The following is a 21,616-nucleotide window of genomic DNA, read 5'->3' on the forward strand; positions in this document are numbered from 1 at the left end:
TGTGACCGTGATAAACATGCCTCTTTCACAACTTATTTTGGAGTGTCTAGCCATCTAAATCAAATCTGAATTGAATTGAAGTGTTTATGTTGTTCAGTTAAAACTTTGAAAATCTTTTCTTTGTATTTTGTCAGTCAATAAAGGTTTAAGAGAATTTTTAAAAAATCTAAGATTCTTGATTTTATGGCATTGTATCCCTAAACTATCCTTAACTTTGCTGGATTTGGGGTTGTATTAAGTAAAATGTACATAGCCTACATATTTTATTTAAATGTTAATATTGCGTAATAAATAATCATTTGTACTACACTTTTTTTTGTACTAGAAATGTGTACTCTAGTAGAGTAAAACATGACAATGTCACAATGCAAAAACAACAGCAACAAATATTATTATTGACTGTATTGACTGTACTGGACTTGCAGCTGGGCTGCAATATGCTTTCAATGCCCCCTAGAGGTAGATTAACGAAGTGCAATATATTGGATAAAAAATAACAAAACATAATGGGTGCATCTCAATCTGCTCACCAGTTCAGTTGTCAGGGCACTGTTCAGGGAGTCAGCCCATTGACTTTTGTCCTAATCAGTGCCCTGACTAGTGAACTAGGAAGCTGATTGAGACGCAGGGAATGATTTGCAGACTAATGTAGCGCTGCAACTTAATTCGGGATCATAAATAAAGTACTGCTCAATGAAACTTAAGTATCTAAATGCTTTTAGAGGCCACTGTAGGCCAGCATAGTTAACATTAGTATTTTAGAACTGATGACATTAAAAAACAGGACATTATGATGCAATCACAGTACAGACCACTATGAAAACAACTATAAAACTGACCCAGTATCAGCTTTTACCCATTAACTGTGGTGTAGAGAGTTTACAGCTATTATACACCCACCTAGGGTAAAATAAAAAATAAGACTGCATCAATTAATACCCTCTTTGTTACACTAAAGCAGAATATCTGCAGAGTTTTTAAAATTAAATGTAAGACTTAAGACCTGCCCAAATAAAATGAATGCAGTATGTCCATACAGAAAAAAAACAATCTCCAAATAAATCCTGTATCTCATATTATTTTACTTAATCAAAACGCGAAACTGGTTTATTTACCAGCATATTAATACGTACATATTACACGCAAGTTTATTGATATTTGATTTTGCCGATACAATAATAATTTGTCCACAAATCAACAAAAAGGATTATTGTGCCTTCAATAGTAAAATCTGCATACATATTGAAAAATAAAGAATGTCAGCCGTTATGAAAGTGTGAGCCTGTAGAACATGTAGCAGAACTGTTTTGAATTTAAACATGCAGCATTCACATTTCAATTAAATTATCGCTTTTTGAAGTTTAATAATCACATTAATTCATATCGCAATTGCTCTTTTTTCATCCCCAAATTTAAGACCACTTAAATTGATCAAATAGACTGGAGGATGTTTTAAGGACCCAAGCAAACCCTGTAAAAACTTTAAAACAATCCTTTCAATTTCAACTTAATAAGAGTCATGATCAATCAAGTCAACAGTTCAACCGTCAACATGAAATAAGAAGTCATTCTTATTTACTAGTTTTGTGGGGGGTATTTTAGTGCATGTTTCTGCACTTACTGTAAATTATTAACCAATGCAAGTCATTGAAAAAACTCCCAAAACAAACATGATCTCAAAATGTAACACTGAAACTTTGCTGTCCACTTTCTTACCACAGATATTACTTTCCTTGATTATACTATGTTAGCCAATAGCATTGTTTTTTTTTATCAAACTCACATTTCTTGTATGGCAGTCACTTCACAATCCAATGAATTGCAGGTGAATAAAATCCCTCCCATTTCCCTCATTTCAGAAATAGGTCACTTAGTAAGTAAAATGAGGTTAACACTCTTCCATCCCTGAGAGTATGATCTGTATCAGTATGCAATTGATTGGAAAACACCCACTATAATAGCCCTCCACGAAAGAAAGAGATAGATAGATGAGTATAAATGTCTGATGGAGGGTGTTACTGTACCATTCTGCATGGGCTCATCTTTCCAGCGGGAGGTGCATTTGTCTGCTTGCTCTAAAATAGATGGGAGAGGCACATTACACTTTACTGTAAAGACAATAAGAAAATACGAGACATAAACAGTTTGCGAACACACAATTTGGAAAGCAGCCAGTTCAGGGCGCAACAGTAAGAATGGTCTGATGGTCAGGGACCAGTGAGAGAGATGTTTGGAGGTCAACTCACCTTCAGTAAGTTTTTAGAAAACTCAAAAGTTATTATGAAAGTTTTAACTTAAATTAGTTATGTATATACAATAGTTCCTATGTCACTCAGCCTGCATAGGCTATATGTAGATATTCGTATGTATGTATGTATGTATGTACACTGTCAGAAAAAAAGGTACATTTCTGTCACTGGGGCGGTACCCTAAGGCACAAAACCGAAAAGGTACTAATATGTACCTTTAAGGTTCTACTATGTACCTTTAAGGTACTAATTTGCACTTTTAAAGTACTGATATGTACCTTTTAAGGTACTAATATGTAACATTTGGGGGTGAGTAAGGTACAAAGATGTACCTTTTCACTTTTGTACCTTAGGGTACCGCCCCAGTGACAGAAATGTACCTTTTTTTCTGAGAGTGTATGTATGTATGTATGTATGTATGTATGTATGTATATGTATGTATATGTATGTATATGTATATATATATATATATATATATATATATATATATATATATATATATATATATATATATATATATGTATATATATATATATATATATATATATATATATATATATATATATACACACACACACATTTTTTTAATTGAAATAAAACTCTGAATGTAATTGGGCCAATAGAATAATAGAAAAACAATCCTTATTATTGAGCCCTGAAGACAGCAAACAGAAAAAGACACTTTTTGGTACATGCAGGATCATGTGATCACAATTGATGTCACAATAACAGACCACAATGTACATCACAAGATGATAACACCGGTAAATTGAATATATCTGTGTCTGAGAATTAAGTCTTGCACTTGAATGGACAAACGCACTCAAACAGTATACAACATGTGCATCTTGATGAGTATCCTAGCAGACAGTCTGTCTATGCCTTAAGAGAACTGTTACTGTATACTGTCGAGAAAAACGACACATATCCTAAGGGCATTAGGTCTTAAAGGGGCAGTAGCTTTTACTGCTGCCTGTTTAATGTCAAACAAAAGATAAGGACATCACTCTCTGCTCCTGATTGAATAGATTTTGCAAGTTTAATAAGGATTAATCTTTAATTTAAACAGTTAAATATGCAGTTATTTTACATTTGATTACTTAATTCAATTTCTGTACCTTTCTGCAGGCCAGTAGGCTTGTACATTATTATTTAATATACACGTTTTATTTTATACTGTGCGTTGTTGCAATGTGCTAAATAAATATTTGCATAATAATTTGTAATTGATTTATTATTTTACATTTTAATATTAATTTATGCAATTGCAATGCCTTGGTTTCAGTGCATAAAATCTGTCATAGCCATAAATGCAATGGTACTAATAATTGGCATAATTTATTTCAGTGTTTCGGTTTTCGGCCTTGGTTTCGGCCAAGAATTTTGATTTCGGTGCATCCCTAGTCTGAAGTAACCAAAAAGAAGGCATGAAAATGCATAAGCCAGCTGCAAGACATTTACTGTGTGTGTGTGCCTGTGTTTGCATAGATGATTTATGTGGAATTTAATGTGTGTGCATCGTTATTATATTGAACTGAAAGCAATCTTAAACAAAAATGACGTTTTGGGTGTTTATTCAACTGGGCATGGGTATGCTGTGATCAATACTGAATTTTTTACTGTAACTGACATATTCTGGCCAAAAAAAAAAAAACACAACACGGGAACGGGAGTCATTCTTCTGGGATTGGGACGGGACGAGAATTTTCCCCCGTTTTTTCGTGGGATTAGGATGGGACGGGATTTTTTTTGTGGGAGTAAGATGGGAGCGGTTTGAAAATCCACTCCCGTGTCACCCTCTAATACCTTGGTTGTAACGAGTGGTTATTTCATTTAAAGTTGCTCTTCTATCAGTCAGCCCATTCTCCTCTGACCTCTAACTTCAAAAAGGCATTTTCGCCCACATGACTGCTGCATACTGTATGTTTTTTCCTTTTCACACCATTCTTTGTAAACCCTAGAAATGGTTGAGTAACTGAACAGATTGTGAAATATTCAGACCGGCCCGACCAACAATCATGCCATGCTCAAAATTGCTTAAATCACCTTTCTTTCCCATTCTGACATTCAATTTGGAGTTCAGGAGATTGTCTTGACCAGGACCACACCCCTAAATGCATTGAAGCAACTGATAGGTGGTTGATTAGATAATTGCATTAATGAGAAATTGAACAGGTGTTCGTAATAATTCTTTAGGTGAGTGTAAAATAATGATGATTGTGTTTTTTAATGTGATTATTATTAAATAATATATTGAACAAAATTAGGAATATACTTTAATGTTTTACCTTGAACTTTAAAACAAAACATTTAACCAAGTTTAATTTACAGTAGAATTGTAAAATAACAATACTAATAAAATATATACTATTCATATCTTAGTTTTCAACCGTTAAACTATCAAGCTTTTATTTTAACAGGTAGCTCAAAGTGCTGGTTTCAGGGTGAAACAATTATGCAATTGGTGCTCAGTGCAGAGCCAAATGATGTCCACCTCCAACTCTCTGGACATGATGGGTGAAGCTTGACCTCCATGGACCTAATGGTTGGAGATAAGTTTAATGATAGGGTTATGGGTTGGGTTAAAGGGTTGTGTCTTGACCATCTAGCTCCACCCATGATGCAATATGCACAATGCTTCTCTAATTTATACTTTATGTATTTTAGATTATTATGGGAGCATTCTTGGTTTGTCACAAAATCCAAAATGCTGCTTTTTTCTTTAGTTCTAAATGTCAGCTGTCAGATATATTTACAGGAGTAGACCTCAATGTAGTGATGTAATCATCAATTTTCTAAGTTATTAAATTATAGTGTGTTCTGGTTCAAACTAACCCGGAGTATACAGTGTTGTACACATACAAAATGTAACAGACAAAAAGAAAACTCCTTTCTCCATGGTGGAACATCATCTAAATTAAAAAACAAAATCCACAGAATACTGCCTTGACTGAAGTGGCCTATGCAGACTGTATAGGTTTTGGAACAGAGCTAAAGTGTGTAATGAGTTTTTGAATTTCATGACATTACCTGACATACTGCTGTCTATTAGACCTTAAACTTCATTCTTTAGTCATCACGGACTCGCTGATATCTGACAGACAAATAGAATAAAGTGAAAACAAGAACGGCAAATAATCAGAAAACAGAGCAGATGAATGGAGTAATCATTTTGTTTGTGGTCTAACAACAGCTTTGTTCTGTGGCTCAAAACAAAACTTGCTTTTGGCCCACCTTGTTCTTTGTGATATCGGAGTCGTCCCAAAGTGGTTTGGAGCAGCAGAGGCTGAGGAAGATACAAAAAATGAGAGTCACACTTACATAGTGCTAAGGACATGGTCTTCATGAGAATAGGGGAAATAACAATGCATTAAATATTGGAAACAAGAGGAGCACAAAAAATTCTATTGGTGCTATTGGTAGTTCTAAGCAGTGTTATTACTTTATTCAGATCCCTATCCCCAAGTCTGATAAAAAGTAGGGCTGTCAATTTAGTGATATTGACAAACAAAAAACAAACAAAACAACAAACACAACATCACATTATTTAAATGTGTCGACATACATTATGTATTTATTTGCTTGTATCAATATACACAAAAGTATAAAAGGGTAAAAGGCTCACAAGCATGGGACAAAAAGCACAAAGTATTTATAGAAAATAATTTTCTACTATAAAATTTGAAAAATGAAAAGTTAATACTTATTCAAAATAATCACTTTAGCAAAGTTATTTTAGGTAAGTAAGGTTTATTTTCATAAATAAAACATTTTTTGTTCAATAAATATAGTCATATTATATGCTATGACTAATATATATTTTAAAAATATGACCATTTCATTATAAATAGGGTGATTATCTCTAAGGGGATGGGACACCTAACTTTATATTATATTTTTCATCTAAATCTAACCATGTCATGTCAACAAATAAAAAAGTCAGCCAGCTGTTTATTATTCTGTTAATTATTGTTCCTTTAACCCCAACAGCAGGGGTCCCTTTGACCCCAAATACTATATTTGTACAATTACCAAAACTAAAAAGACATTTGTTTTAAAATATATTCAAAATTTTTTGCGATTCTTATTTGCTACTTAAATCGACATTTATAAAATCTACTTCTGCCTGTGCAGGAGTCAAAGATCAGACAAATTTCCATGTGCATCTTGAAAAGTGGATGCTTTCGACATGGAGCCTTTAGTCCCGTTGTACTCAAATAATATATTTTTATACTCACGCTTATTGTTGTGGCATGAATAATAAAACAACCACTTAAAACACCAAAAAATTGAATTTCCTCCATCCCAGTAAAACCAGTGCAATTGATTTTTCTTCAATAATATTTTTTTCTTTTTAACTTTGTATTTTGAGATGATTTGATGGTATTTTTCAATATTTATGCAATATATATATATATATATATATATATATATATATATATATATATATATATATATATATATATATATATATATATATATATATATATATATTTTTTTTTTTTTTTTTTTTTTTTTTTTTTGCAGTTAAGTTTTTGTGTGTGGTTAAAATAGAGACTAGGGGTGCGTCTCAATCAGCTCCCTAGTTCAGTTGTCAGGGCACTGATCAGGGAGCCAGCCCATTGACTGATGTCCTGATCAGTGCCCTGACTAGTGAACTAGGGAGCTGATTGAGACGCAGGGTAAGCCTTCAAAATAAAAATATTTGAAGGCAGATTGGCGCCCTCTTTTGGAATTATTTAAGAAATTATACAACCATAAGTGTAATCCACTAGAGGTCTCTATGGAGGGGCTTGTGAATTCCCTAGTCCACTTTTAAACACATTTAATAATTTTTTAGATGGACTTGAATATATATATTAAAAAATATTGAAGACTATTTATTATAATTTTTTGTTGTTGTTGTTTTTTTTCCCTGTGAATTTGTGTTTTTGCAGATTTTCCATTCATTTCCTATGGTGGTCATTTTTGACCGAAGTGCACATGTGGGAGTATTTTTTTTTACAACCACTTAGCATGCTCGAATCATGCTCTCAATTTTTTTGTGTGTTTACATACCTAATGCTACAAATTCAAAAGGTTCAGTTTTTCATAGGAGTGTGTGTGTGTGTGTATAAGTGTGCGTATGTGTGTGTGTGTGTGAGTGGATGTATCAATATCACACTCTTGATGTTTTCATTTTTAGAGTGTCACCCCTTTACTTCTGTATACTTTTTTCTGCATTGTGGGCGATTTGTAGATTGTACACACAAATATTCTGCAAATTTTTGTGTTTTTTCTGTGATTTTTAAAAGGTCAAAACTGGTAAATTGGTTAACTGGGTTAAAGAAATAAATTATAACAAATGAAAAGGGCCTTATATGCTTCAAATAAATAAGGTTGAACCGCAAATTATCTTCAAATTAATTTGAAATTCTCCACATCCTATGATGTGATTCAAGAAAAAATTAAAAGAAAAACACAAAAGAAAAAGTTAAAATGACAATGTCGAAGACAGAAAAAGTAATTTCCACAATAAAAAAGTTTATGAACATTTAATGTACAGTAAATTATATTACATTAGAAACTTCTTCACAATTAACAACCAAGATTACAGAAACTTAAATTGAAATCGCCATAGAAATGTAAACTTGGCGATGTCTGGCGATGTCTGGCGATGTCTGTCCATAAAAAAACACAGCTCCTCATTTACTTGTATTTGTTTATAGAGCAGTCTTGCTAGGACCAATGTGGCGGACTAGTTGGCGTATTGCAGCAATTGACCAGAGATATCGTGAGATATCGCCATCATGAATTTTAGCCACGATAACAGTGTAGTGAAAAATCTGATATCATGACAGCCCTACTTGATCATTTTCACAAAATGAATGACTATTTTGTCCGAACATGCAATAGCCTGTCAAATGAAAAGAGAGCCTCTGCTTAAAAACAAAAATAATTTTATTCTACATGCATTCTTTCTCAAAACTTGAATGTGGGTAAGTTTGTAGTTAGTAGTTTAAGCAACATGCGACACTGTTTTATATATATATATATACACACACACACACACATACATACATACATACATACATACATACATACATACATACATACATACATACATATATCCACAGGGCTCCTTTTGGAATTGTTCATTGTTCAGTAAAATCAGCATGAACTTATTTTTTTTGCAATAAAATGTCTGAACCAATTAATTGACAATTACCATTGCATACCTCTTGGTAATAGGCGCGTAGGAAAGCGGATTAAAAAAAATCCTGCACACTATCGATACTTGCAGAAGATATCAAAAAAATGTATTAGCAACGATTTGGTCTCATGATTTTCATCAGACCTACCAGGTCATGAGACCAAAAGCCATGGTGATTTCAAAGGAATGAGAGAGAAAATTCCTGTATATCTTGAATTCAGTATAGGTTGCTTTTTTGCATAAAAGCCCCATTGTATTCATAAATTCATGAATGCAAAATGTAACAAAAGCATTTATTGAAAGTAAGCTGATCAAATTATTTGCTCTAAACATCCTACACATTGTAAACAAGTGAGGTTAATTTTAATAACCAACAGACACCAACGAAGGCCGTATTCTCACAACATTTATTAAAAGCAGTAAAAGGTCTTAGTCAAGAGTTCTATCTTAAAACCCATTCACAAGGCTGCTGAGTCAATTTCACTACGGAATTGAGGGAAGTCTTAAGCTAAGAGTAAGGGTGGGTTTGACCTCGTTGTTATGGATGACATCATCAAGCATTTGACCACAGTGATTGGCTGATAGGATAGGGGGGTCTCTGTCAGTGATTTAAAGGGTTAGTTCACCCAAAAATGAAAATTAGCACAATTTACCCACCCTTTAGGTTGAAATAAAATGATTCATTGACTGAACCGATCAGCATGCTCAGCACTCAATTGTCCCACGCTCGAAAGTTCCTGAACTTTGAAAAAAGTACTGCCTCACAACAGGGCCATTTTGAGGGGGCCATTTTCACCCGGAACTCTATTTAGACCCTGGTTCATGCGGTTGAAACACAGACAGTACCACCCAATAGTCCCCAATTCCTGGGGAAAGTTCTCACAGTGGAAACACAGCTTTAAACAAACGTGCCACTTCATTTCAGAAGGCCTTTATTAACCCCCTGGAGCAGTTGTGTGATGGATAGATGCACTTTTATGGCCTTTAAAAAATTACCCAGCAATTTACTGCAATTATAAAGCTTGAAAGAGCCAGGGCCTTTTTAATATAACTAATATTATTTATTCGGGAGGAGCACTTCAATGGACAGCACGCAAAAATTACCCTTTTAATCTATCAGATTATTTGTACATGAACTGAATTGTTGTTGTTGTTGTTGTCATTTGTACCTTTTTAAAATGACAACGAGAATACAGTAAGCGAAGTGGAAGAGAGGAAAAATGTCTGTAACAGTCATTATGATTGTTTGTGATTTGGTCCTAGTGACTTAGGAGTCCTCTTGACTACTTCTAACATTTCACAGATTTAAGAGCTAATGTTAGCACTAAAGTGCTTTGTGAAATAAAAGCACTGACACGCCCATTATTTTTAAGATTTTCTCCTAAATTGGCAAGTTAGGAGCTACTTTTAGCCTTAAGCTGGGCATACACTGTGCGATTTTCGTCCGACTCTAATCTCTCCCGATCAGGAATCGGATGGTCGGATGAATTTCTAGTGTGTCAGAAATTCTGGTCGCCCCTTGTGAGGTTATCGGACAGCTGAAGCAGAGCCACGAACTGATTGCCCTATTTTCCATCACTGCGTATGCGTGAAAGCAAAAGCTTAACCATGTAATTTTTAAAAGCAGCAAGGAAGAAAACGAAAAGAAGGAGATCTTTAAGTTATGTAGGCAACTATCAAATAGCAGAAATTAAGTAAACTGCTGTGCCTCCAGTTTGTGTTGTAAAATGGATAATTAGTATTCTAAACCAATGTGTATAGTTGATCATTAATTTAGGGCTACTTGTTTTACTTTGACACTTTATTTATTTACTTTTATTTAATATTTAGTCTACTTAATCGTATTATGATGTAATGTGGGAACCGTTGTCCATCATTTGACACAATGTCAAGTTGCCCTTTCCCCCCCTTTTTTTCCTTCCCCATTTTAATTCATGAACGCGAGTCAGTGGATATCACTCAATGTGCAAACGCAGAGAAATATTTATCTCTTGTTGTCTCTGAGAACATGCGGCGAAAGCTTGTCAGATTTTACAAGCTTTCGCCGCATGTTCTCAGAGACAACGAGAGATAAATCTAATTCGACATATGCTGATAATGTAGCCTATAGCTGTATATTTTATTATACATATAGCTGTATATTTTATTTTAATATTTCTCTTTTGGTCCATATATTGTGAGAAAAAATATAGAAGAGAAGTAGGCCCATTTCATGTTAAACAAGTTGTTTTTAGAAGCTGCTCTTACTTTTCATTGAGACTGACATTATTGCAGTGTTCTGATATCTCATATTATAGAATGATAATCATTTAATTAGACCTATAAATCCTTGTTTAATCAGGCTAAATGTTTTTAAATAGTGAATTGATGTTGCCTAATATCAATTTAATAATAAAAGTGGGCCTACTCTAATAATAATAACAATAATAATTTTTATGTATAAATTCTAAATCCTCTTGACATCAATAGCTGATGCATTTGATAGGCTATCTTTCTATAATACACCATGGTCTATCGTCGCAACAAGGCACGGGGGTTTTATTGCGCATTTTTCACCCATACAGTGTGATCAGCTAAGTCGCACTCGACGGTCGGACCGCACAGTGAGAGCACATCAATCGTGAGCTTTGGCTTTGCATCGCATGCGATCTACTCGTACAGTGTGAGTAGGTAACCTTGCTGAAATCGCATAGAAAATGCACAGTGTATGTCCAGCTTTTAGATGTTTTGTGAATACGGCCACTGATCATTTCAGTCTAATCCGAACAGTTTGAGCAGCACATTTTAGTGCTGATTGTTTTCATAAATTTCACTTTGCAAAAGTGCTGTCACTGAAGGTAATAACAGCCTTCAATACATCATCCCAAATATATCAGATCTAACTGCAGCCTGGAAGAAATGCTGCGTTCCAGGCAGGTTTTTGAGCATGTAAGTTACAACTTCAAACCACGACTCATGACTTTGTAGTGTTCTAGGCAAAGTCACGCCAATCTGAGCGCAAGGAATTGTGGTAGCTAGATGTAAACAAAGCATGGTGGACCGTATAGGGCTTATGCTCATTTACAATTATTTCTATCGCAAAAGCTTACTCCTTGCTTATTTGAGGGAACATTGGAGAAAAGACGGCGCATAAAGAAAGAGAAGCTGTTATACCTTTTATTTTATGTTATTTGTATATTTGAAAATGTATTTAGTATTCATTTATTCTTGCACTCCATGGACTGAAAGAAAGCTAATGCTAGAAAAGCTGATGATAATGTATAACATTTGATATACATAATGTTATAGCAATACCTTATTTTAATAAACAATTTGTTTTTTAATGTAAGGCTTTCATTAACACCGAATCTGTAGGGTCTGCCATTGTTGTTTAGCAGGCAATATTACTTCAGAACTTGTAATGGGAGTACACTGATCTAGTACGAGTTCACGGGTGGGAAGTCACGGGTTTGACTGCCGTTCCAGTGCACTTTCATGCGTTTAAATAACACTTATGTGTTAAGTGGAATGTGGCATAACTACTGTTACTAATTTCAGATGCCAAGGGAGGTCATTTACATATAGAAGTCTTAAATATACAGTAGTAAAACATGAAAAACACTGGTCTCTATGCAAAAAATTGCAAAAATGATTTTTTTTTTTTTTTTTAAATCTTAAAAAGTACAGTATAACATTAACCAAGCACAGATAGATTTAAATGATACACAAAATGTTTGACTGAAATCTGTAGGTTAAGCTAAATTGTAAGTTTCAAACTTAGAGTAATTGTTTTAGAACAAACGTTAAGCAGAATGTTTGAGGAATACCACTGCAGTGCTGTATTACAAATACTGCAATATGAGTTTTTGTTGTCTCTCAGACAGAGGGTAAAAGTGCAGTGTGAGAAACTTAATCTGCTTCTAACAAGAAAAAAGCTAACTTCACCTCAGAATGACACCAAGCACTGTGCCTCCACACATAGCAGACTGAACATAAGCAAAGGCAAGCAACCAACACTGTGAAAGAGGTGAAATATATTATAGAAATATAGATATATAGAAAACAACTCTAACAACAATAGCTTTAAATGACAAGCTCTACTGAGCTACTTAAATTTAAAAGGAAAAACTTTTAGAATCCAAAAAAAGCATTACTGTCTTTCTGAAAAGAATTGATAGAATGTGTCTATTAAAGGAATTTGTCTACTTGTCTTTCTGCTTGACAATAATAAACTAATACATTTCATTCTATACAAGCTCATTGAAGTGCATAATTTTATTCACCCTAAAACATAACCCCACAAACTCAAAATAGTTTTTAAAAGTAGGTTGGACAGGCAATGCTTTTCATAAACACTTTTTGTTATGCTGGTTAAAACTTTCTTCACATCCTGGTAGCAATCAATAACAGAAAGGGTCTAACAAATGTACATTCATCTTCAGTGGAAAAAAAAAGTTTCAATAAATGTTTGCCCACACATTGCATTTGGTCTAAACTCAAACCCATTTTGAAAGATATGACACACACACAAAAAAAAAGATTTATAGGAGACAAAAGTTGTAGCTGTTGGATTTAATTATATGTGTGTTTTACTTCTACCTATAATACAGATGATGTTCCTGCACTGTGAAAAGAATTCAAAGTCTCCAATCGAAAAGTGACTGATCACATCTAAATTTTTCAGTTGGCCGAATTTAATTTCTGTGAATTAAATTGCACCAATTCACAGAATTTCCATTCGACCAACTGAAAAATGTATCAATTCATAGAATTTCAGTTTGGCGAACTGAAAAATTTAGATGTGATCAGTCACTAGAATATTTTCAATTGGAGACATTTTTTTTAATTTTATTTTTTGTTTATTGCAGAAAGAGAAAGGAAGCTAATTTAGCCTCAGCAGAAATCAGTTTACATTTAATCATTTAGCAGAAGCTTTTATTCAAAGCGACTATCAAATGAGGAGAGTAATAGAAGCAATCAAACCAACAATAGGGCAACGCTATGCAAGTGCTCTGACTAGTGCAAGTTAGTCCAGCACTGTACACATAGCATTTTTTAAAACAGATATAGAATAGTAAGTGTAAGCAATAATGGATCAAGTGTTGACAAAAATCTAGTTTTTGAAAATGGCTCAGGTTGAGTTAGGCAGGTCATTGCTCCAGTTTGGAACAGTCAAGGTAAAGGTCAGTGAAAGGGATTTTGTGCCTCTCTGGGACTGGACTAGCCTGACGTGGTCATGCTAAATTCTAGTAAGAATATGAATCTGATACAGCTCCATTGGGCTTATAGGGCGTGTTTCAACCGAACCAGGAAAGACCTCAATTGGATGACTTACAACTAATCAGAGCAACGAAGCGACGCATAACATTAGTTGTCAAATTTCAACAGAACTCATCTGCACTGTGTTGCCAAGTCTACATTTTTTCCGCGGGTTGTTTTCCATTTCCGGGGGTTGAAGCGACCTCAATTATGTAATATACAGACCCAGGAAAGCAAATTTTAGCAGGCAACCATGCCAAAATAACACACATTTTACCACCCAAACGCCACTTTTTCTGGAGAACCCCCCTTAAGAAGCTATTGTTTTGGGCTAGTAGTTGGCAGGGTTTTGTTGTAAAAACTTGGCAACCCTGTCTGCACGCTGGAAAAAAAACAATCTTTTCTGGTGTTGTAAAAGAAAGACTTTAATAATACACAGAGTACTTACCAACACGATCTTCATTTCAGAAAGAAATAGTGACGGTGAATGCATATACAAACAAGCTCTCCGTTTAGGATTTGAACAAATTCAACAAGCGCCTTTGAAGACGTGCATGATTACGTTACTGTTTCTCATCTGTCCTTTATCATCTAAAGCCCGCCCTGACAATTTAATTGGTCCGAACAGTTTCTGTTCGGGCATAATCACTCCTCTATGGATCAAGTCCAGACCGAACTGCCCAACCTCAAATGTTGTGGGCGGGGCTGAGTTCGGCAATTTTATGAGGAGAGGTGTGACGTGCACTCTTTTCGACTCGTTAAAGACCACTCTTGCTGCAGCATTTTGGATGAGTTGCAAAGGTTTTATATTGTATGCTGGAAGGCCTGCCAAGAGAACATAACAATAGTCCAGTCTGAATAGAGGAAGAGCTTGGACAAGGAGTTGTGCAGCATGCTCCGATAGGAATGGCAAATGAGACAAATCTGTAGGACCGTGAAGTGCAGTAAAGGTCAGTGAAGTTTAACTGATCATCAATCACAACTCCAAGGTTCTTGGCCATGCTGGATGGAGCTATGGTTGAGAAGCCTAGTTGAATAAAAAAGTTGTGATGGTGTGTTGGGTTGGCCGAGACCACAAGCAGCTCTGTCTTCACAAGGTCGAGTTGAAGGTGGTGGTCCTTCATCCAGCAAGAAATTTCTGTTAGGCAGGCTGAGGTGTGAGCAGCTACCGTCGGATCATCTGCTTGGAGTGAGGGGTAGAGTTGTGTGTCATTAGCATTGCAGTGGTTAGAAAAAAAAAACATGTATCTGAATGACAGATCCTAGTGATGACATATAGATGGAAAAGAGAAGCTGTCCAAGCGCTGAGCCCTGAGGAACCTCAGTAGCTAGATGTTACGACTTAGACACATCACCCCCCACAACACCCTGAAGGAACTGTCTGAGAGGTAAGACTTGAACCATTGGACTGTGGTTCCTGAAAAGCCTTTCGTCTTGAGGGTTGACAGGAGGATCTGGTGGTTAACTGTGTCAAAAGCAGCAAACAGATCCAGCAAGATGAGAACTGTGGATTGAAAGCTGCTCTTGCCAGTCTTAGAGCTTCAATAACAGAGAGCAGGACAGTTAAATGCTTGCCTATCATTATAGAAGCAATTACCAGGAAAGTACATTCTTTGAAGGAGCATATCGCTGAACACTTCTTTCACATTGTGTTTTCTTTTACATCTGTACATCAACAACCACACACATAAATGTCTCACACAAAATGAGCAGCACAATCGTCATACAGCTACAACTGTATTATTGAGATGCAATATGGGAATACATCTTCATCAATTGATAGCTTAGGGCATAATGCAGGTGGAGTGGCATAGTGCAAAGAAATGTGACTGTTTATTTGAAATGTAGACCTGCTAAGAACTACATAGAACTGTTATTTTAAAATGACAAAATATGTAAAATGGTTGAAAGTATAATTACTCAGTCTGCAATATTTCAGCACAAATTCAATGTGATCAGCTGTAACTTCACAACACTGCTTTAAATATTCTGAGCAATCTGCCTTCTTTCTATGCAAATGAGGCTTATTAAGGTATGCAGTGGATTCACAAACGGCAGTGCTATTTGCTTGATGCAGTTAACATTGTGCCTTTACCACCAGAAAACATTTGGTGTGTGTTTCTAATGCTATTTCATGTGGTCTAATGCTTTTTCATGAATTCTGACTGAACATTCTGAACACTGTTCCAAAATAAAAATTACATAAAAAAAACAAGATGTATGACTATTTCTGTGCCAATACACTCCTTCAGGATTCCAGTTTTGCAGAGTTTTTTTGTTTTGTCTTGTTTTTTCTAACGAATATACCATAAAGGGTGGAATTGCTTTTCAATTCACAGATCAACCTGAGCAAGAGCATGTTCACATCCATCAACAAGCTTTGGGTTACGGAATGTGTCTGCAGTGCTGTCATTTTGTTTTAGACCACAAAATCAACAATGTAACTAAGAAACTGTGTTTTTGGTTATTAAGGAAAGATAACCTTGTTCAGCTTCCTAAGTAACCCGGTGTTAAGGAAACAGTGGATGCAGTTAGTTTTTTTCCAGAGCAGCAACATAGTTCTGCAAGTGTGTTTGTTTGTTCCTGGTCATGAGGAGAAACTTCAGGGGGTGAGTGAAAATGCATCAAATGTTGTGTTTTGTGGGCAGTCAAGTAAGTGCATATAATGTAAACACCACAAACGTATAGTGAATCGAAAGTTATCGAGGGATAATGCCATTATGTATCGTGTGCACGTGCCCATGACTCTTTAGCTCCACCCACTGCACATATGCATGAACTTGTGTTTTTTCGAGAAAAACAGTACAGTGTATCTGTCTTTAATACATATGATAAAACTAAAGACTTTTCTGAGATATGAAGGATGCAATACTTTTTAGGTACTCAAGATTAACATGAGATTGGCAGAAATGGTGTATTATGCACCCTGTAAAACATCCAACATCAAATAGGGCTTCACAATAATGGTTTAATTGATAATTATAAATATTTTGCTCAAAATTATGATTAATCATGATTATTAATATTGAGTACTGTTATTTGAGGAATTTCCTTTTCACTTCATCAAGAATCATGGCACTCAAAAAAAAAAGCACAAATAAAAACTAATTGGCATGTATAAATTTAGCTTTTATTTTACTGATTTATTATACTTAGCATATCATTTAAATAAACATTCTCTCTTCATTATGAAAACAGGTAAAACAAAAAGCTTTACATTTAAAAGCTAAATCTGCGAAATATTAAATACAACAAAAATCCAAATTATCCTAATGCTTTTTTTGTATTATATATCAAACAAAATAATGACTTTGTTTTGTGACACAAAGTACATCTATCCTACAGCAACATCACAAACCATTCAGTCAAGGTCCATGTTTAGATTTATTACAGGTTTATTACCAATTTAGTCATATTTAGGATACATAATCAATGGGAAAATATTGTAGATGATTATGATTAATTATTCAAAAGAATCAATAATCACTATTTATTGTACAGCCCTATCTTCCCACGCTAATGGCAGCAGTAATACATTCTAAGCAAAGTATGTCAGAACATGGTGATCTGCTGTGTGCAATAAAACACATTGTCTGAAATGGCCAACAACCAGTGTCATGCAAACTGCAATCAGTATAGTACCAATTTTGTTTAATCAATCCACATCTACTTGGTTTGCATAATTCCTTTGGTGGATTGACTTCTTAAACAATAGACAGTAAATGCTGATGATATCAGCAGCACAATTTATTAAACTCCCACTGAGTCTCACTTATCAACATGTTGGATATATGCAATCTGCTTTGCATTCAGAAAGGTTCCTCCAATTTTGCATTTAAAACGCCTACAGACACGCACCATCTTAAAGGTTATTTTGCATTTGTATTGAGGTCAGTTTCTTGCTATTCACCCCCTTATTTAACACAGTGTGAAAAGATATAATTTAAAAAACTACTGAATATTCATCAGCTCTATACATGTTTATGTGTGTCTGATACAGGTATTCAGGACAGCAGTTTTCATTTAAAAAAAGAGAAAAGATTTCAGACAAACAACACACACAGCCATACATTGCCCTGATATATTATCATACAAGATTATGTATTGTGAATGAGAGAATAGTCACAGAGACACTAGCTGTGTTTCTATGAAGAAAATTGATATTATGTGCAAAATTTGGAATATTGCTAGCCTGATGTCGTCATACTCAATTCAGGTCAGAATATGAGTCTGGTGCTGCTCCAGTGGGCTGTGATTATGGGGCGAAAATACCTCTACACTCAGCTGGATAGACCTACAAACAATTAGAGCAATGGAGTAAACTATGCATGTTAAGCGACGTATAGCAGTAGTGGGAAGGTTGGATCATTTTACGGACTCGGATCTTTGAATCTAGTTCAGCAAAATGAACGAATCCTTTTTCATTCATTTCAGCAGAATACCATTAAAATGTCATGTTCCCTTAACACATCTAGTACTTGTGCAAACGTTGATCACATTTGGAATACAATTTAAATTATTAGCTAATGCAGCCAAGTCCAAACTTTAAGAAAGAAATGATTCATTAATTGCTCAGCTGGGTCTTCAGGCTATGCAGTCAGTTAGTTAACCTCACCTCCGAATCAGAGTCGTTCTTTTTTTTTGTCACTTCAAATTTAATCAGACTGTTCCATGGAAAGATTAGAACATCTCCCCTGGGTTGAGTCATTAGTTCTATCATCAGTGCCTGATCCGGGCCGTGACAGCCCCATATGCAATGCATGCAGTCCCGAAAACAGAATTGATTAGTTCACCTCTCGAGTCTTCAGGTTTGAGTCATTCGTTCACCAACTCACACCCCCTGAAGATCCTGTACAGGACCGATGGCATGTAGTGCATGCAGAGTAAAAACAAAATGAACGAATCGCTCTCTGAGACAACTCTTTGTTCCTGAGTCATATTTAAGATTAGTTAAAGCTCTGCAACACATTTAGAATTTTTTAGAGAATTAAGCATATCTGAATTTAAAAGAAGGCCCTACCCACATACATTGGAGTAAATTGATAAAAATGCTCTAATTTTATAGAAAACACTCTTTGGTCTACATCCTTTAAGAAAGTTTCTGTTGATTATACTAGTTGGCATTAAACAGGGGAAAACATATTTTTCTTGATATCTCAAAAAGAAAGCTCCGCCTCTACAACTTTGTAAAGGGAGATCTCGGGGTCTGATTGGTCTAGAAGCAGAGATGGGCATAAATACATGGAAATGTATTTAAAATACAAATACAAAATACTGTGTGGAAAAATGTATTTAAATACAAATACAAAATACTGTGTGGAAAAATGTATTTAAATACAAATACAGTATTTTGTATTTTGAAAATACACCAAATACATGTGAAATTGGCAATTCAGTGAAGGTATCCATATTAGGCTGTAATCTATCTGGGCCTATTCTGAATTCCAAAAAGCATTTAGATGTGTGCAACTGCTTAGAAACTTTCGTTTTCAATTTGAATTTGAATTTCCTTTAGCGGCAGTTATAATAACACAAATTACGTCAATAACTCATTCGCCCTCACTTCTTTTTCCACTCCAACATTCCAATTATTCCTGCCCACTAAAAGCTGCACAGATATATGTGCTTACCCCGATAGGCCTATCTATGTAAATGATTTAGAAAAAGTTCCATCTATTCACATTTTATATTATTGCTACGAATCTACGATATGTATTGTCATATGATATCACTCATCCCTAACATGCAGTAACCTTAATACTTCAAACACATTTGACAAGCTACTTTAATCAACAAGTAGAATTGACCATGACATCCTCACCTTATTCCAACAATTTTGTAAAGTTGCCGATCCAAGGCTGGGTTGTACTAGCCTAGAAATCTAGACACACCCTAGCGGCAGCAAATCTAATCTGCCACGAGTGCCGTCTAGCAACTCTCAATACACTTCTGAGCTGTAAAAACCAAACTCTGGTTGGGCCAATCACATCGTGTATAGAGTCGGTGGGCGGGGCTTAACATAATGACGGCAGATTTGCGTTTGCGTCAGTGTTGCCAACTTGGCGACTTTGTCGCTATCTTTAGCGGCTTTTCAGACCCCTCTAGCGACTTATTTTCAAAAAAGCGACTAGCGACAAATCTAGTGACTTTTTGGACAAACTTCAGCTACTTTAGTTTACAAATGTCGCCAGTACTGTCCTGCGAGCGCGAGGTCTTTTTTCCCCTCTGCCGTCACACACACCTCTCTCTGCGTCTGCCCTGTTCAGTGAATGGCTGAGGGGAGCTGCTCGCGCCTACAGACAGCAGCTGACAGACGTGAATGAGCGAGCTACACATGAGCACACAAGGTTGCCATCGATTTCTCACTTAATGTTATCTGCTTCTTTTGTTTTATATTTGAATAAATTAGTTATGATGAGTTCCATCTCTTGTGCTTATCACTTATATTACTCACTGTACAGAGCTTTAGTTCATCCAGTTTCTCAATTCAGATTTTACACATATAATTTTTTTTGTAATTCACTATATCATATATTGTATGACAAAAAGGTATAGGAAATGAAAACATTTATTGGACAGTCGGCTGTATTATATTATTGTAAAATATAGTAAATGAGCACGACTTAGGAGAGAAAAAACGTCAGGCAGACTGAACGCAAGGACGGCGTGATGACGTCACTAATATGCTAATTAACGCATGACGTCATCTAGCGACATTTAGCGATTTTTTGGGCAGGCTTTAGCTACTTTCCTTGGAAAATAGTTGGCAACACTGGTTTGCGTGCTTCTAGTAAACACAGACGCTGGCGAACGGCGGTCTTTCGAATCAGCTTTGACCGCGACTCTGGAAGACTTGAGTTAAGCTTTTCTCTGAGAAAAGAACAAAGAACGGCACCGAAGTCATTCTTAAAAAGGGAAGATGTGTTCGTAGTTTAGCCGACAGGATACTGCGAATGTTTAATCAGTCAGTGAGCTCTGCTTCACCTTCGTTTCTCTGGTTGGTGTAGCGCTATCCTATCGCGTGCAGAGGGAGTTTGACAGACAGCCGTTTATCCGCCCCTCGGATTGAGCCCTGTCTATGGTGAGTTTACAGACCAAACATCTTGATGTGGATCTGGCTTGTCAGGCTAGGGTTGTACAGCTGCGGCTCACCTGAATGAATGTTGAGGGGAGGGGCGTGTCTGGTCTGAACTAGTAGATGCATGAAAACAGCTCCTGATAAAGAGGTTGACTGGCTCAAAGTATTTTGAGTATTTTGAAAATACAAAAATACTCATCTTAAATGTATTTAAATACAAATTACATTCGATTTTTTCCAAAGGCTTTAAAATACAAAATACAAAATAGTATTTTGTATTTCAAATACGTATTTTAAATACATGTATTTGAAATACTGCCCATCCCTGTCTAGAAGCATGATGACATGTCTATAAAGAGCCGAGATTCACAGCTTTTTTGTTGTATGATGCAATACGTGATGACGTCATCAAAAATCGTGGCTAACATTGACAATCATTGACATTATCTAAGGATAATAAGAGTATCATATATTTCTCAGCATCACATGTTTTGATCTGGACATCGGTGACATATTACAGTTTTGTTTGGCTATGCTTGCTCACAGAAATGTGAAAATAGTCTAATTTTGAAGCAAACAACCTAAGGAACAGGCTGCTAAAGTTTCTTTTGATAATAGCGTTACTGTAAATTATTGGATCTGTGAAGAGCTGGAGTGGTTAAAAAAGAAAGAATTGTTCAGGGTTCAAACACAGTTTACCAATACATTTCCATGACTTTTCCATGACTTTTAGACAAATATTCATGACCTACGCTTCCATGAAAAAGCCATGTTTAAATGTCGAATCAGAGCATTTTTTAACTTTAACTAATTAATTAACGACAAGCTATGTGGTTTAATACAAAATACAAAAGATGG

General features: G+C 35.4%; 1 protein-coding gene across 8 annotated transcripts in view; it reads right to left on the reverse strand.

The window, feature by feature from the left end:
- thrb (thyroid hormone receptor beta) overlaps window positions 1–21,616 on the reverse strand; it is a 262,738-nt gene that overhangs the window by 41,020 nt on the left and 200,102 nt on the right. For all 8 annotated transcript variants that reach the window (XM_067424910.1, XM_067424909.1, XM_067424911.1 and 5 more), the window contains 3 exons: window positions 5,484–5,535; window positions 5,280–5,343; window positions 2,025–2,075 (listed from right to left, as the gene is read on the reverse strand). In XM_067424910.1, coding sequence (XP_067281011.1) covers window positions 2,025–2,075; window positions 5,280–5,286 — 58 coding nt within the window. In that variant the 5' untranslated portion in view covers window positions 5,287–5,343; window positions 5,484–5,535. The remainder of the gene's footprint in view (window positions 1–2,024; window positions 2,076–5,279; window positions 5,344–5,483; window positions 5,536–21,616) is intronic.

This window comes from Pseudorasbora parva, chromosome 19 (assembly GCF_024679245.1).
Source record: "Pseudorasbora parva isolate DD20220531a chromosome 19, ASM2467924v1, whole genome shotgun sequence".
NCBI classification, from domain to species: Eukaryota; Metazoa; Chordata; class Actinopteri; order Cypriniformes; family Gobionidae; genus Pseudorasbora; species Pseudorasbora parva.